Source organism: Hipposideros armiger, unplaced genomic scaffold (assembly GCF_001890085.2).
Source record: "Hipposideros armiger isolate ML-2016 unplaced genomic scaffold, ASM189008v1 scaffold_422, whole genome shotgun sequence".
Lineage (NCBI taxonomy): Eukaryota > Metazoa > Chordata > Mammalia > Chiroptera > Hipposideridae > Hipposideros > Hipposideros armiger.
The window spans coordinates 37,170-55,352 of record NW_017731772.1 but is presented as its reverse complement, the minus strand read 5'-3'; the positions used below and the strand labels follow the sequence as shown (position 1 = coordinate 55,352).

Here is an 18,183-nt window from a genome sequence, read left to right as displayed (position 1 = left end):
GATAATGGAGGGTGACAACACTAGGGGATTCAAAGATACCTCATTGAGCATAAAGATCTAAACGAATGCAGACATGTTTTAAAAAGGAGATAACATTTTTGTGGCTGTCATAGGTTTTAGTGCATGTGTTGAACCTTATGTGAGAAAACAACCTCATAGGCAGAGGATATATTTCTGTCAGCTTTGTAGATAGTCCTGGAAATCAATAAGGTCCACTCAGGCAAAAAGAGGGGCATTAATACAAGGAATTGGTTGTACTGGTGATGAAAGACCTAGGATCCAAACAGGATATGAAGAGGCCACCCAGAGATTACTAACAGCAGGAAGCCACCTCCACCTCTAGGCCCGAGAGCCAATGGGAGGAGACGACGTTAACCAGAGTCCAGAAGTTTTGGGCGAATGATAGGCGGTAAAGCCATGGTAGTGGCTGTTCAGCCAGTGTTGGGATGTTGGAGGGAAGGGATGGGGAGCTGGAACCTCAAAAGAGATGTAGCTACTGCCAGAGACACTGCCAGAAATAGAGCCATTTGATAATGGAGCATGGGAAGTACAGTTTCTATGATATAACAGAGTAGAATAAAAGAAGGCAGTTAGGGAATGGATCTGAGATCAAAAGGGCAAATGATTGGCAGTTCACACCTTTTGCTCTTGAGCATTTATTATCTAATGGTTAATTGCTACCACTTGGCCTTTGCCACTCTGGAAGTCCACCATTTCAATGGACACTGGGGAGTCCATCTCATTGGTGATGTTTCCCACCATTATCTCCACCATTCACTGTTATCTTAGGCGCATAAAGGTCAGCCACCAGAGCTTTCTAAAGATGCTTGTGTTGCCCACCCTAGTGTAGTTTATAGAGTTTTAATTAGGAAAAGAATGTCTTTGGTCTGCCAAGAGGATGTAGTCAGGGAAAGGGGAGGTTTGGGTTTGCTCATAATAAAACTTCTCCCACCTCCTGAAGTCTCCATATTATGCCAGAAAAGTACTGGCATTTCGACCTTATTAAATGATTGTAGGCTGATGTTAAAAATCAATTTACAGTCACCCATCCAAGCAAACTGTTAGAGTTAGCTTATTAAATCCAAATCAATCCTATATATGTTCTGCAAGTTCCTGCTAATAAAAGATTAACAAGATCTTGCAATTCTTTTGCTATATAAGCTATTTTCTTTTGGAGCTGACTTTGCATTTCTCCTCCTGTGGCATAGAGAGTTCTGAGTCTATCTATGGCAACAGAAAGTGGGTGAGGTGGGTCTTGCAAAGCCTCTTCTAAGACAGCTGCCTCAGCTGTGGTCATTACTAAGGCTTTAAGCAAGGGAAGGCTAGTTACTTCAGACAGGGAGGAGAGGCCACTTTTGTTGGCAAGGAGTTCACAGTTTTCAGGTTTGTCTAATTCCAAAAGCCCTCATCCCATGTCCTTTCTTCCTACCTAATGTTAAACTGATACATACCATCTTAACATTAGAAACTTGGTGAGACTATTCAACTTGTAATTCTGCATTCCCCATAATTAGATTTTCTGTCTGGTCCGTAGTTTGTCAGCCCTGGGGCTATGAGAAATAAGAGATTCTTTTAAAGGCAGCATAGAAACACTGTTTTTCTATCTTGAGCTGAGATTCTAAGCCCTGAAATGATCATTTTGTTTTTATAAGTTCTCTAGCATAGTAAGATGTAGCCTTCCCACCCCATAGACCTTATAGTAAATAATAATGCCATAATGGTTAAGTGCAGTTGCTATTTCATTTTCCAAAGATTTGTCTTCAACTGGCCCGTTATTCTAAACAACTGCACATGATAATTTAAAAAGTTTGTGATCACCAGTATCCCATTTCTAACTGCAAAGAGGTCTTCATTACATTTAGGCTCACATAAGTCCACCACGCAATATCAGAAACCCATCTTGAGACCATTTCTGATACCAAGAGCAATATTATGTGGTGTCCAGTCAAGACAATAGAAACTACTCTAGGTCTTTGAACAAAAGGACATTAGTAGAGGGAATCATTACACAGGTATTAGAAGAACTGAAAGACAAATAGGGGATGTTAAGCAACTCAGAGGATAGCAATATTAGGAAGCTTCTTTACTCCTAAGGTTGATAAAAGCCAGAACCTTTTAGAGAGACGGCCATGGAAGGAGGGACTACCCAGAAGGATTTGCAGCCACAGGAAGACAAAGATGCTGCTTGAGGTGGACCTAGAGAGTGCGAAATACCCTGCCTGCTTTTCTTCTCCCGGCCTCAAGTACATCGCAAATACCTCTCCTTGGCCGAACCTCGTGAAAAGCCAGTTAGTTGTCAATAGAGCCTGGGAAATGTAATTCCTATGATACAGAGCACAGCTGGAGAAGGGTAGGGAGGGATCTGAGGGCAAACAGGTAAATGACTGGCACAACTTGGAATGCCCAAATGTTAACAACTTTATTCTTATGAGGGGAGGGAGGGAGTGGGCAGGCGGCATGGAGTGATTCTGAAATAAACATTGGAGTTATCTTGAATGTGTAATTAAGGTTGTTCTATGATTTTTTTCTTTAACTATTAAAAGATATTTGTAAATTCTAATTTTGTAAGTATAAGTGTCTTGAAGACATCTGCTTTTCTAAATTTAAATTGGAAATTATGAGTGGAAAAGGGTGTAACTGCTGCTACATTCTGCATTTTAACAGATACATATAGTAATTCAGGATGTTGCCCTTTAGAAATCCTTATGCCTTTTTTTTTTCTTTAAGATTTTATTAGGGAATTGGGGGAGGGGAACAGTGTTGGCTGGTTGGTGAAGGGAACCAGCCAAGTTGTTGTTCTTCAATCTTTGTTGTGGAGGGCGCCAGTCACCATCTGGCTTCCCGTCAGCAGCTCGTGGCCTCTAAGCTCAAGGTGCTGTGTCACAATCTTAGTTGTGGGTGGGCGTAGCCACCATCCCATGCGGGAGTCAAACCAGCAGCCTTGTTGTTAAGAGCACACACTGTATCCACTGAGCTATCCTGGCAGCAGCTCAGGTCAAGGTGCTGAGTTCAGTCTTAGTTGCGTGTGGGTGTAGCCTACCATCGAACAGGCAATCTTGTTGTTACACCAGCTGAGCCATCCTGCCACACCTGTTGGCAGCTCAGCGACAGCTCAGCCTGGGTGCAGCATCACTGGCCCATGTGGGAATCAAATGTGCGGCCCTGTTGCTCAGAGCTCATGCTCTTAAGCCAACTCTTAACCAACTGAGCCACTCGGCTGGCCCGAAATCCTTGTCTTTTATTTGATAATTGCATCGTCTATTTCTAGTCTGGCGTAGTAGCTCAATGCTTTCCTAAATGATACTTTTCAAGCTTTCTCTCTCATCCACCATCTTTTTCTCTCCCACCAGCAATAAATAATTTTGCTTCTCTTTAAACTACCATAACATTTTAACCTCTTTTATAAATCTTATGTCATATGCCTTTCTATAGCATTGAATTCCTTGAGATTAGGGGCCCTATAATATTTGTTTTTATATATTTCACTGTTCTTGACACATAGCAGGTGTTTAATATTATTTAAGGATTAATTGATTAGCTCATATAATTTTAGAATGGGAAAAGACTTTATAAATCATCTAGTTCTAACTCTCTGACCTATCTTCTGTCATGTTACTTCAGGGAAGGATAATAGATAAATCTAGTCATCAGGTATCTAGATATTAGATAAATGAGATATTAGTTAATTAAAACTCCTGCAAGATTGGCACTTTTATTACATTATGCTCTATCAGTAATGTCATAATTAAGAGAAATAATATAGATAATATTTATCAAACTATATTTTGATGTAATTTGGTTCTTGATTATATTCAAGAAATAGAAGGAAAGAATGAATTTTTAACTCCTTACTATGTGTCATGCATTTTTTTCATTTTAAGGTGTGTGACTTATCTGATTAAAACTGATTTTATTGTTATAGGAAGTACATATAAGATTTTTTTGTTTTTATTTTTTTCTGTAGTGGAGTCTCTAAAATAAGAAAATTACTAGTGTCATTTGGTGAGTAAGGCTAGTGCTTCTTTTCCAGTCTTTCAGAAAGTATACATTTATAAATCCTTGTCTGGTAAATATTGATAAATTTGTGTCTCTGAGAAATTTAAATGTTTGGGTGAATGATCTCATAATCTTGGAGACATATTTTAATATTGGTTCATGATATCAGAAATCTGTTTTTAGTTGGCAAGCTATGAGAGCCAGATTGCCAAGCTACGATCCGAGGTTGAAAAAGGAGAGGCATTGCGACAAAGTCTGGAATATGACCTGGCTGTTGCTAGAAAGGAAGCTGGTCTTGGAAGACGGGCTGCTGAAGAAAGATTGGCTGAGGCACATAGGATCCAAGAAAAACTGTGCGGTAAGACCATTTCCATCTCTTCATATGTTTAGGATTGTAGCCTCGTTGTATATCATTGCTCGCTGTTGTGTATTTACTCCATATTGGGTCAGAGGTAGGGTTTTGATTCATTGGCTGGTCTTTGATGGACAGACTTTGCTGGGTGTGTTTAACACCTTCTGAACATTATGTGAATATTCATCTACTTAATTTTTTTATGTTGTGTATGTATGGAAAACAGGGTTTAAAATTCTGCTAATCAATTTTTTAGGGCATTTGTTCTATGAATAATCACAAGAACCACAGAGATTTTTTAAAAAACATATTCTAGGCGTCCTATCACAGATAGTCTGAATTAGAATCTCTAGCTTGAGAGAATCTGTATGTGCAAGAAGCATTGCAGGTAATTTTGTTGATTAGCTAGGTTTCGAAAAGAAAAAGGCAGGTGATTTAATACCCAAAAGTTACCTGTTATATGGCATATGGCTATCTTTTAAAATCTTTTTACTTAAGTGTAATATATGTAAAGAAATATGCCTAGATAAGTGCAAACTGATAACAAGAACCCACATCATGGAATAGAAAATTACCAGAAGCCCCCTTTTTTTTTTTTAGCTGAGCCATCCTGCCAAGAAGCCCTTCTATATCTATAACTATTGTCCTGATTTTTAATAGCAAGGATTATTTTTGTCCTTTTTTGATACTTTATGTGAATGGAATTACATAGTATACTCTTTTGTATCTGGCTTTTTCCTTCAACATTGTGTTTGTGAGTTCATCCGTAATCTATGAACTTCATATTGATGTTTAGTATTGTATTGTGTGAACATATCGCACTTACACTTATCTATTTACTATTGATGGGCATTTGGGTAGTGCCTGGGTTTTAGTTATTGAGAATAATGTTGCTATGAATATTTTTGTACACAGGAGGTTTTAATTAAGAGAGCAATGATCATGAATTCAGATTTAGATTTGAGCCTGGCTCTACCACTTGTTTACCAATATTTGAACCTACATTGTCTTAAGGATGAAATAAGAAACTGAAAGTGCTTTGTTAACTGCATGGTTAACACACTGCAAAGATTAAGTTACAAATATTGCAAATGTCACGAACCCTAGACTTGGCCAGCTGTCTTGGGTTATTGCCATTGGTCAGAAGTATTTTTTATTACCTCTGGCATTTAATAACTACACCACTACCTGGAATTTAGGAGTAAAGGATTGCAAGTCACTAGATATACAAGTTAATGATTTTCATTTAATTGTTAGGAAATTGAAGTTCAGGGAAGATGGGAATTTTGCCCAAAGTAAAATAATTTCAACAGACACATTTTAGAGTAAATGGAGGAATGGCCGTTAATCACATGTTTCACCTTGCTTATCATTAGGAAAATGCAAATTAAAAACCACTGTGACTGTCACTACATACCCTGGTGGCTCTAACTGAAAAACTGTTAAGATCAAATGTTAGTGAGGATGCAGAGCAACTGGAGCTCGTACACATCGTTAGTGGGAGAGTAGAATGGTACTAGTTTGGAAAAAACCCTGGCAATTTCTTTTAAAATAAACATACCTTTATCCTATGACTGAACCGTTTCACTGTTTGGTATTTCCCTGTGAGAAACATTTGTCCATGAAAGACTTGTAAACCAATTTCATAGCAGCTCCTTCATGACAGCCTAAATTTGAAGAACAAACAAACAAAGAAACCTCAAATGTTCTTTGACAAGACAATGAAGAAACAATTTGTGTTATATTCATACAATGAAATACTACTCAACAATAAAAATGAACCAACTACTGATACATGCTATAACATGAATGCTTCTCAAAAACATTATGCTGAGTGAAACTTTACACACAAGAGGACATCCTGTATGATTCCATTTATATGAAGTTCTAGGACAGAAAAGACTAATTGTTGGTGAAAAAGAAGTCAGAACAGTGGCTGCCTCTGTGATGGGTTGGCTGTGAGGATTGACTGGAAAAGGTATGAGGAAACTTTTTGGGTTAAAGGAAATTTCTATATTTTTATGGGGGTCTTGGTTACATGAGTGTATGCATTTGTCATATCTCTGAATGGTACACTTAGGAGTTGTGCATTTCATTGTATGTAAATTTTACCTGCAAAAAGTAAAACTATTTTGAATTCTGGTTACTGACATGAATACTGAATTATTTAGGAGTGAAATGTACTTACATTTGTAACTTGTTTTGAAATGCATAAATAAGTAGAATGATCTGATGGATGGATAAGTGAATGGATGCATAGGTAGATGGATGAATATGCGATAAAGCAAATATAGCAAAATGTTAGCAGTCAGAGTCTAGGTGGTGGGTTTATGGGTGTTCACTGTACAATACTTTCAACTTTCTGTATTTTTGAAAATTTTTATGATAAAATGTTGAGGGGAGAGTAAAAAACAACCTAATGGAGTTGTGAGATATTAAAAAAGATAATCTTATAACGATTGAGAAAATAAGAGGTGTGATAAGAAAGAAAATTTCGGAAGCTGGAAAGCAAATGGATAAGGGATAACTGATTTAGCAGACCTGAGATGTTAGAATCTTAAACCCGGAGGGGGAAAGTTTGCATACAGCTTGTTAAAGAGTCAAAAGACTTATGACCTGGAAACACGAGGTACCTTTGGAATTAGGAATTGGAATAACAGCAGTGGGTAAAATAGAGTGAGAGGAAAACATTTGTTCTAGAAGCAGTTATGTTCTGAGATCCCCTTACCAAAAGCATGCTACTCTGGGATTATTCTCACGTGGTTGGCTTGATTTCTGGAGGTGGTAAAATAGAGGGTCCCTAGACTGACAAAAATAGGAAGATAGCACACTCAATGCTGAATATTGAGGAACTATTCCTTCCAGCTTTCTTTTTCTATTAGCTTCCCCAAAAGCTATCACCAGACTTCTGCACTCCATGTAGGACCCTGGAAGACTCTTCTATGTGTCATCTGACCAAGCCAAGAATAAAAACCTAATGATACTGATGTTGGGGTTTCCTAATAAATGGCCCCAGTCAGATTCTCCTCCGGTGAAGACCACGGGTGTTAAGATCCACGCTCAAGCTCTGAATCTATGTTGTAGGTATATGGGTGAATAAAAGGTGTGTCACCCTTATAGTTACTCTTAATTGAGAGCAGACAACCAAAAATTACTAGATACTTAGGGAAAGCTCCTAAAATGGAGAGAAAAAAAATTAACTTGAAAGAATCAGAAACCCTGCAGGCAGAAGATTTAAGAAACAAATAGCATTAATATCCTCAGAATTGAAAGAGAATGTATGCCATTTGTGAGGCAAGAACCAGATCCCACACACAAAAAAAGAAGCTCTCAGAAATTAAAAATGTGAAACCATAAATGAGAAATGTCAATAGAAGCAATGGAAGGTGAAGATAGAAGAAATCTCCCAGAAATTAGTGTAAAAAAGACAGAGGTATAAATATAGGAAAGAAAAGAAGATTTGAGGACCAATCTGAACAATAGGGAATATTGAAAGAAAGAGATGAAAAAAAATAGGGAGGGATAAGTCATCAGTGAAATTATTTAAGAAAACATCTCAGAATTAAAGGTTATGAGTTGCCAGCTTGAAAGGGCCCATTGAATACCACAATGGAAAGAAATACACCCACTTGAAGGCAGAGCGCTATGAAATTTCAGAAAAGTACAGGAAAGAGAAGATCCTGAAGCTTTCAAAGAGAAAAGAAAAGGAAAGGAAAAGGAAGAAGACTAAGCCACATGTAGGGGGCCAGAAATCAAAATGGCCTCAAACTTCTTGTTGCAATACAGGATGTTAGACCACGATAATGTCTTGTAGAGAGAGTGACTGGATGGGAGGGAGACTTTTTGTACCTTACATACCTTTAAATTTTGAACCTTTGGGATATATGATCCATTCAAAATACAGCTATAATTTAAAAATACTACTACTAACTGTGGTATTGTTTTTTGTTTAACAAGTGCGTTTGTATGGATTTCTTCATTTTTATTTTCACTAAAACTTAACTAGGAGGCATTTTATTCTGAGCATCAGAGAGGTTTAACCAGGTGATAGGTGATGGAGCCCAACCTGGAAGCTTTTCATTACTTCTTTTCTAAATGCTGAAACAGGGCAGCAGCCCTAATAGAGAGGTGCTGGTTATTTTTGAGGTAATACTAGGGTGAGAGGGGATTGAGCCTAATTTGGGGGGAGTAAATAGCTATAGTTCTGCGGGTTGGAGCAGTGGTTCCCAACCTCAATTTTGTGAGTCTTACGTGTAAGATTTGTTACAACTAATTTGTTGCCAAGAGTCAACTATCAAAATTTGTAATCTAGCAAGTCTTTTAAAAAAAGTAGCCCTATATGTCACAGTCTTTTTAAAAAAACATTTCATGTATTATCTTGAATAGGATAAAAAAGTAGTAGAGTTGCAGCTGGTGCGAGAGGCACACCTAAAGCTGGACACGGCTTTGGGACTATGCCGTCCCATTTCATGGCAAAATTACCTTTGCCTGGAGGGGAAGAAGAGATCGAGAAAAGAAATGATACAACAGAGGGGTTCTGGGATAGTGAGCTTTTCAAGAGTTTACTGGTGTGCAGTAAGAAATGAAATCAGAACCAAAGCATAGGCTTTTGAACTCCTAGGGATTTAATTTATGGCTGTAAATATACCTGTTATTTTCTTATATTTTTAATAGCTCAGAATACGGAACTTCAAGGAAGGGCAAATGAGATTGAGAATGCATTTCAGACTTCCCAACAGAACTGGAAAGACGAATGCAGAAGATTTGAATGTGATTTGGAGGAAAGAGATAATATAATTCAGAATTGCAATCGAGAATATGATTTACTTATGAAAGAAAAAAGCAGACTGGAGAAAACTCTACAGGTAAAATATTTTTATAAAGGAATTTTGCTCTATATAATATTCATTGAGATGTGTTATACATTATTTGAAGTTATGCTTTGAAAGGAAAATAACTACCAGAAAGCAAGAAATTGACTTTCTCCTTCCCTTCCTCCCTCTCTTCCTTTCTTTTTTACTTTTTAGTGACATTTTTGTGGGTCTCTATTGTAATATGCTTTAGAATATATTAATATGTATGCTGTTTCTTTTGTGAAAAACAATTTGAGATCTCTGATAAAAAAAACAACCAAAAAAACACTTAAATGAGCATATTGTAAGAAGATAAGAGCCTATAGCACTTTTGGCTCAGTAGCATGAATATTTGGAATTTTAGAAATGTGGGCCCTAGATTTGGTCTGAATATACAGTAAATATGGGAAAATATTTACATATCTGATGTATGCCTCATTATCTATATAGAACTCATTCTTTTTTTTTTTCTTTTTTCTTTTTTTTAGCTGAGCCATCCTGCCACCTGTTGGCAGCTCAGTGGCAGCTCAGCTCAGGCCGGGCATTGAACCGCTGTTGCTCAGAGCTCAAACTCTTGAGCGAGCTCTTAACCAACTGAGCCACTCGGCTGGCCGGGAACTCATTCTTTATAGACATCATGTGTAAAAAATTTGGTGGCCTTTTACTGGAATTATTGTGAGCTATTTATTCTCCCATTTTTTGTTCTTTTTTACTCTCCATAGTGAGAGTATGGCTTAAGGTTGAGGTTCCCAGCCACATGTAGGTTACATATAATCGATGTACTTAGTTTTTGTCTCTTTATCGTATAATGCATTTTGTTCAAGCCTCTAAAGTTAAAATTTTCAGAAAAATTGGTTTAAATATTGGGTTGTTGGAAAAGTCACGACGCATTTTTGCAACGAAAAACAGAAAAAAATGCGTCATGACTTTTCCGAAACCCAATATATACATATATATATGTACAATATGTTGCTTAAATTAAATGGGTAAACATAGCTTCTTATTCAGATTTATATTTCGATGATCAAAATTTAATAGTTTTATTAATGATTTTAAAACAAATTATAATGAGTTTTCACAGAATAGGTTAAGGAGAGCCTTTGTACATTTAAATTGGGGATGAAGGAAGAAAGATAACTTTTATTGATCTAATAGTAAAGCAAGATTTTATTTGTATAAAGGAAGCGTTGGAAAAACATCAGCAGGAGAAGAATGAGATGGAGTCTCATATCAGGGAGACAGCATTGGAGGAGTTTAGATTACAAGCAGAGCAATGGGAAGCAGAAAGAAGAGAGTTACAATTTATAGTACAGGTATTTGAAAAATAATAATACAGTTCCTTAAATATGTCTTTTTAATGCTTATGATACTGAGAATCACATTAGTGAGATACTTGACTGGATAACTCAAGGGGAATATAATTCCTGGTCTTTGATCTCTGGCAGGCCATGTTTCATTTGTAGTTACATGACAATATGTGCAACTTACCAACAAATATCATTAGAGTTGGGTGATTTCCATTGCATAAATTATGTGATTTTTGAGAAGGGTGTGTGTGTGTGTGTGTGTGTGTGTGTGTGTGTGTGTGTGTGTATTTGATATTTTATTATTACGTGTGAAGAAGAATATGGGAACATACTCTATAATTACTGCCATCTTTTGTAAGATAAATTTTATATTATTTTGTAACTGAAATGTTCAGAGCTCTGTCTCAGTTTCTTGTCCTTTCTATATTAACCAAAGAAAACTGCTTTACCTTTTATAAAACAAGAAACTATATATAAAAATCTATGTATAGAAAAAGTCTTTTGTAAACAACTTCAGGGATAAATTGAAATTCTCTCTTTATTGGCTGTTGATGGGTATAGGTTTTCATCTGTTAATTAGTTGTTCGTATCATGTTATGTTCTCTTTGTGTAGCTCTCTAAGGAATTCAGTTTTTAAAATAAGTTATAAAAAACAAGTTAAACCCCATCTTTAACAGAAAGCTGGTGTAATATTTCTCTCATCTGGGCTTTATAATTCATACCCACTATAAAAAGCAAAATCTTAATTTTATGCGATGTCCCCTTTGTTTCCCAGTAATTTAAGTGTGAAATAGAAGTGTACTTCTCTGGAATATTAATGGGAATTCTTAGTGGAGTTACCTCATTTTAAAATAGTGTTTCTCAATTTTAAAAAATAGGTTACCTCTTTTGACAAACATAAAAATTCTATGTCTTTCTTCAGCATTATTTGAAATTTCAGAACAAATCTAAGCCATGGTAATTCTAGAACAAAATATTTATGCTGATCTTGAAAAAATGTGTATATGTTATTTTGTTTTATTTTTATCTCTTTATTTAAATTTTTTATGTACAATGAACATTTCTTTTTTGTTTTTTTTGTTGTTTTTTTTTTAGCTGAGCCATCCTGCCACCTGTTGGCAGCTCAGTGGCAGCTCAGCTCGGGCCATGAATCAAACCGGGGACCCTGTTGCTCAGAGCTCAAACTCTTGAGCGAGCTCTTAACTAACTGAGCCACTCGGCTGGCCTGCGAACATTTGTTTTGTTTTTATTTATCTTTTTCTTCATTCCTGCAATAGCAGTGTGAACTTTGAGGATGTTTATTCGCATAAGCTTTTCTACCGTAGGCAGTGTGGGACATGCAGTGGGAAAGCATTGTTTATAAACCGCCATGCCATTTCCTTTATCATTTTTCCAGTTCATTTCAATGTATAATTTATCAGTAAGATTGCAAGCATTTGGAAGATGAATTTATATGTTTTTCGTATTTATTTCGTTTCCAAAATTCTACAACTCAACCGGGGAATAAAATGATCCTTTCCTCATTCATTGACTAAATTTGATTTATGTATCTAGCAATTAAGGAGTGTGAGAGTTTGTGATGGCAAAGAGGGTGGGAAATAAGATAGAAAAATCATACCATAAACTGAAGAGGAAGAGTTGGAAGGCATCAGGATAGGCTTAGGCATCAGTAGACTGTATAATAAGGCAGCAGTTAAGGAGGGAAGCACTGGGGTGCAGCGTGTCAGAGATTGACCTGGTAAGCACAGTTGTGATCCACGGATAGCTTGGAGAAAGTCACTGCAAAGGAAGTGTTTAGGAAGTTTTCCCTTAAATGATCTAGGCAACAAGGAGCATTTCTTTGTGGTTCCTGGGGAACTGTCCCCTGGTGTCCTATATAAGCAAATGGCATACATAGAAAATGGCACGGGTACTACTTGTTTTTTTCAAACACGAAATATCCTTTTTTCTTTTTCTTTTTGTGGGGGTTGGGAACTGTGTTTTTCTAGGACCCATCAGCTCCAAGTCAAGTAGTTGTTTCAATTTCGTGGTGGGTGTGGGGATCAAACCAGCAGCCTTGGTGTTATGACGGCTGTGTTGTAACTAACCGAACTAACCAGCCACCCCAAACAGGAAATATCTTAATATTCAATTTATAAAATCACTATGTATTGTTACCATTGTTAAAATGCCCCTAATTTAAGGACATTTAAAAGCAGAAAGTGAAGGTCTTGCCCCCTCCCCTTCCAACCCTACTTATCTGAGGATATATAAACATATTATTGTATTTACATAAATGAAATTATATGCCTCAATAACATTTGGTGTCCATCTTTTGATGTCTTCACATTATTCTTGCACTGTTTGCATGGTTTTCTGTTATGTGGAAGTTCCTATTACATTTAAGGAATACCTTATGGATGGACATTTTATTTTCTTTAAATTTTTCTGCTCTAGTTATAAGTGATTCGCTTACATTCTTGTCTATATCTCTGAGCTGTTGTAGAAGTGATTCAGCTATGTTAATGCCTAGAAGTATTGCTGGGTCTGCAAGCTTATGGATTTATAATTATGATAGGTATTATACAAAGTTAGTACTAGTTTATAATCTACAGCAGCAAACCATTTTTGATTGTAGAACTGTGCTGGCTTTGGGGATTTAGAGAGGATGAGCTTGTTTTGGCTCTTTCAGGACATAACTATGTACTAGATTAAGGTTGTAACTAAGTATATTGATATATTTTATAGGCTAGGCTTTCTCTTTTGATACATTTCTAACTCTGCTTCTATAATTCTTCAGAACTGAAACCATGTTTTGGGGTCTGAGAAATGTTGTTTATATGAGTACATATGAAGAATATTACTTTTTGGGCTATGTTTCTGGAAGATGTGGAAAGATGCAAGTTTATTTTCTAACAGCACAATGTGGTTTCCTGTGATGTTAAATGTCAACTCAAAAACAAGCCTCATTTTAAAATATTTTAAGTTCAACATCTCCCTCTAGTGGAAAAAAGAAAAACTCCCTTAATTTCCAATGTCCTTAATATGATTTTGTTTCTGTCTCTTACCTTTTTACTGTAAGGTTCCAGGTAGCTTTTGCTTTGATTAGAATAAATTCTGTGACAAAAGTTTAAAAATTTATTTGGAAGGACACAAATTAATCTTTAAAAAAAAAAGATTTTTATTAAAAAATATATAGCTAACATAGAACATTATATCAGTTTCAGGTATGCACTGTAGTTGCTCAACATTTATATACCTGAAGAAGTGATCACCATGATAAGTCCAGCAACCATCTGACACTGTACCAGCTATCACAATATTATTGACTATATTCCCTATGCTGGACATTATATCCCCATGACTTATTTGTTTTATACCTGGAAATTCGGACCTCTATTACACTTCACCTTCCCTCTCCCTTTTACATTTTTCAATGATAGTTGACATTCAGTGTTATTTGATATTAATTTCAGGTGTACAGCTTAGTGGTTAGACATTTATATAATTTAGGAAGTGATCCCTCTGACTAGTACGCACCTGGCACTATACATAGTTATTACTGTGTTAGTCATTATATTCCCTATGCTTACTTTACATCCCCATGACTATTTTGTAACTACTAGTTTGTACTTAATCTCTTCACCTTTTTCACCCTGTCCCCCAACTCCCCTCCCATCTATTACCCTGATAAATCTCGTACCCACCTGACACCATACACGTTATTACAATATAATTGACTGTATTTCTTATGCTATACCCTACATCCCCATGACTACTGTGTATTATAACAGCCAATTTGTACTTCTTAATCCCTTCCCCTTTTTCACTCATCCTGAAACCCCCTCCCATCTGGCAACCATCAATATGTTCTCTGTATCTATGAGTTTGTCTCTGTTTTGTTTAGTTTGTTCTTCAGATTCTACATATAAGTGAAATCAGAGTGCATTTGTCTTTCTCTGTCTGACATACTCCACTCAGCACAATACCCTCCAGGTCCATGCATGCTGCCACAGATGGCAAGAACCCATTCCCATCCATGGCGAGCAATATTCCATTGTATATATGTACCACCTCTTCTTTATGCATTTATCGACAGACATCCAAGCTACCTCCACATCTTGGCCATTGTAAACAATGCTGCAATGAACATGTGGATGCAAACGTCCTCTCAAACTAGTGTTTTGGGTTTCTTCAGATAAATACCCAGAAGTGAGATTACTGGGTCCCTTTTGTCTCTTGTTATAGCCTTTGTTTTAAAGTCTATTTTATTTGGCATAAGTGTTGCTACCCCAGTTTTTTTTGTTGTTCTGTTTCCATTTTCATGAAATAACTTTTTCCATCCCTTTGCTTTCAGTCTCTGTGTGTCTTTCAATCTGAAATGTCTCTTGTAGGCAGCATATGTAAGGGTTTTTGTTTTCTTTTTTTTTTTTTTTAAGATTTTTATTGGGGAATTGGGGGAGGAGAACAGTGTTGGGGAATTGGGGAAGGGGACCAGCCAAGTTGTTGTTCTTCAGTCTTCGTTGTGGAGGGCACCAGTCGCGATCTGGCTTCCTGTTGGTAGCTTGTGGTCTCTAAACTCAAGGTGCTGTGTTCAATCTTAGTTGCGGGTGGTCGTAGCCACCATCCCATGCGGGAGTCAAACCAGCAGCTTTGTTGTTAAGAGCACATGCTTTATCCACTGAGCCATCCAGGCGGCAGCTCAGCTCAAGGTGCCAAGTTCAGTCTTAGTTGCAGGTGGGTGTAGCCACCATCCCATGCGAGGGTCAAACCAGCAGCCTTGTTGTTAAGAGCACACAATTTATCCACAGAGTTGTCCGTGCGGCAGCTTAGCTCAAGGTACCAAGTTCAGTCTTAGTTGCGGGTGGGCATAGCCCACAATTGAACAGACAATCTTGTTGTTACACCAAGTGAGCCATCCTGCCACCTGTTGGCAGTTCAGCAACAGCTCAGCTCAGGTGCAGTGTCACTGGCCCATTTGGGAATCAAACTGGCAGACCTGTTGCTCAGAGCTCTTAAGCCAACTCTTAACCAACTGGGCCACTCAGCCAGACCGGGTTTTGTTTTTTTAACCATTTAGCCACCTGATGTTTTTGATTGGAACATTTATTCCATTTATGTTTAAACTAATTGTGGATTACTTTAAACATTTATTCCATTTATTTTTAAAGTAATTGTGGATAGATATATGGATATACATATAAATATATATATATATATATTCCCTCTAATATTCTTTATTAATACTGGAATACTGGTTTGGTGGTGATGAACTCCTTTAGCTTTTTCATATCTGGAAAGCTCTTTATCTGTCCTTTGATTTTAAATGATAGCCTTACTGGGTAGCGTATCCTTGGTTGTAGGTCCTTGCTTTTTTATCACTTTATTTTGTGCCAGTCCCTTCTGGCCTGCAAAGTTTCTGTTGAGAAATCAGCTGACAATCTTATGGGAGTTCCCTTATATGTCACTAGTTGATTTTCTCTTGCTGCTTTTAAGATTCTCTCTTTGTCTTTAACCTTTGCCATTTTAATTATAATGTGTCTTGATGTGGGCCTCTTTGGGTTCATCCTGTTTGGGACTCTGCACTTCCTGGGCTTGTACATCTATTTCCTTCTCCAAGTTAGGGAAGTATTCAGTCATTATTTCTTCAAATAAGTTTTCAGTTATTTGCTTTCTGTCTTCTCCTTCTGGTAACCCTATGATGTGAATGTTAGTATGCTTGATGTTGTTCCAGAGGCCCCTTAAACTCTCCTCATTTTTTTGGATTCTCTTTTTTTTTTTTTTTGCTGTTCTGATTGGGTGTTGTCTTGTTACTTTGTCTTCTAAATCGCTGATTTGAACCTCTACTTTGGCTAATCTACAGTTGATTCCTTCTAATGTATTCGTCATTTTAACCATTGTGTTATTTATTTATGATTGGTTCTTTTTTATGTTTTCTATCTCCATTTTTATGTTTCCTATCTCTTTGTTGAAGTTCTCCCTGAGATCATTGAGCATCCTTATAACTAGTGTTTGGAACTCTGCGTCTGGTAGATTGCTTGTCTCTATTTTGTTTAGTTCTTTTTTCTGGAGCTTTTTTCTATTCTTTCATCTGGGACATGTTTCTTTGTCTTCTTATTTTTGCTGCCTTCTTGTGTTTGTTTCTATCTGTTAGGTAGAGCTATCCCTCCCTGTCTTAGTAGAGTGGCCTTATGTAATAGGTGTCCTATGGGGCTCAGTGGTGCAGTCTCCCTGTTCACCTGAGCCGGGTGCTGCCATGTGTTCCTTGTATGGGTTGTATGTGCCCTCCTATTGTAGGTGATCCTTGGTTGCTGTTTGCATGTCAATGGAAGGGATTGACCCTCAGGCTGATCAGTTGGGAGGACTGGCCACGACTAGAGTGGAGGTGATCGTGTGCAGGGGTTGACTCTAAGGAGCAGGATTTGCTTTAATAGCACTGCGGTGCCTGCCCAGTCTGTCCTTTGGGTATGTCATCTCTGGAGGTAGCGGTGTGGTGCTTTGGTCAAACCAAAGCCTACCACTGGGAGTGGCTCTGTTGAAGGCCAAGTTCAGCCTCTGCCTGTGTCCTGCTCAGGACTGCCTGGTATGAGTCACAAGGCAATCTGGAGATGGCAGCCTTCTGTGCTGTGCTTGGAGGAGCCTTGAGAGGCGAAGCCACGAACTGAGGCTGGCTGCCACTAGTGCCGGGCTTGAGGCTTCTTTTTTTTTTTTTTTAAGCTGAGCCATCCTGCCACCTGTTGGCAGCTCAGCAGCAACTCAGCTTGGGCCGGGCATTGAACCGCTGTTGCTCAGAGCTCAAACTCTTGAGTGAGCTCTTAACTAACTGAGCCACTAGGCCGGCCCTCGGAGGCTTCTTAGCAAGAGGTATGGGGCATGCCGAAGTCAGATACTTCTTGTTTGGTGTTTGTTAACCTTTGAGAGATTTTAGGAAGTTCCTTAACATGAGCCAAGACAGGCTGTTTGTATGGAAATGCCACTGGAACCTGCGTGGGTGGGTCCGAAAGTTAGGTGGGGTGCGGTCTCAGGAAATCACCAGGGCAGGGTGAACAGTATTAGCTAGGTTTATGGCGAGTCAGACATGGCTTCAGTCTGTGTCTGCATGCTGGGAATTGGGGAAGGTTCAACAAAGGAACAATAGTTATTAACAGCACTTCTGTCTGGGAAAAAGCTGACCCTCCAGCCCTTGTCCTAAGCCAGACAATTTAGTTCTCCCCGTATGTCCCTGGTGCCTTTCAAGCGGCTGCCCCAGTGCTTGAGCTCAGAGTGAGTGAGTCCTTCAGTGAGTAAGTTCATGTGTGGGCCCTTTAAAAGGAGCTCCTGGGAATGCAGCCGCCTTCCATCTCACTCAGCCACAATCTCCACTGATTTTCACAGCCAGAAGTTATGGGGTTTTCTCTTCCTGGCACTTGAACCCTGGGCTGGGGAGCCTTGGTTGGGTCTGGGACCTGTCGCTCCTCAGGGAGGACCTCTGCAGCTGAGACAACCTTCCTGATTTTTTAACCATCACACGTGGGTATGACAACTACTCTCTTCCTTGTTTCTGCCCCTCTTACCAGTCTAGACGTGGCTTCTGCATGTCCTTAGTTGTAGGACTTCTATTCAGCTAGACTTCAGGCGATTTTCAGTGATGGTTGTTCTGCAGTTTAGTTGTAATTTTGATGTGGTCATGAGAGGAGGCAAGCACAGCATTTACCTA

The 18,183-nt window shown here is 38.1% G+C and overlaps 1 protein-coding gene across 1 annotated transcript in view; it reads left to right on the top strand.

Annotated features, from left to right (window-relative positions):
* LOC109394389 (coiled-coil domain-containing protein 171-like) overlaps positions 1-18,183 on the top strand; it is a gene marked incomplete at its 3' end in the record, with an annotated part of 77,214 nt that overhangs the window by 26,615 nt on the left and 32,416 nt on the right. Inside the window, exons 4-6 of the mRNA XM_019664408.1 lie at positions 4,180-4,354; positions 9,023-9,213; positions 10,383-10,514. Coding sequence (XP_019519953.1) covers positions 4,180-4,354; positions 9,023-9,213; positions 10,383-10,514 — 498 coding nt within the window. The remainder of the gene's footprint in view (positions 1-4,179; positions 4,355-9,022; positions 9,214-10,382; positions 10,515-18,183) is intronic.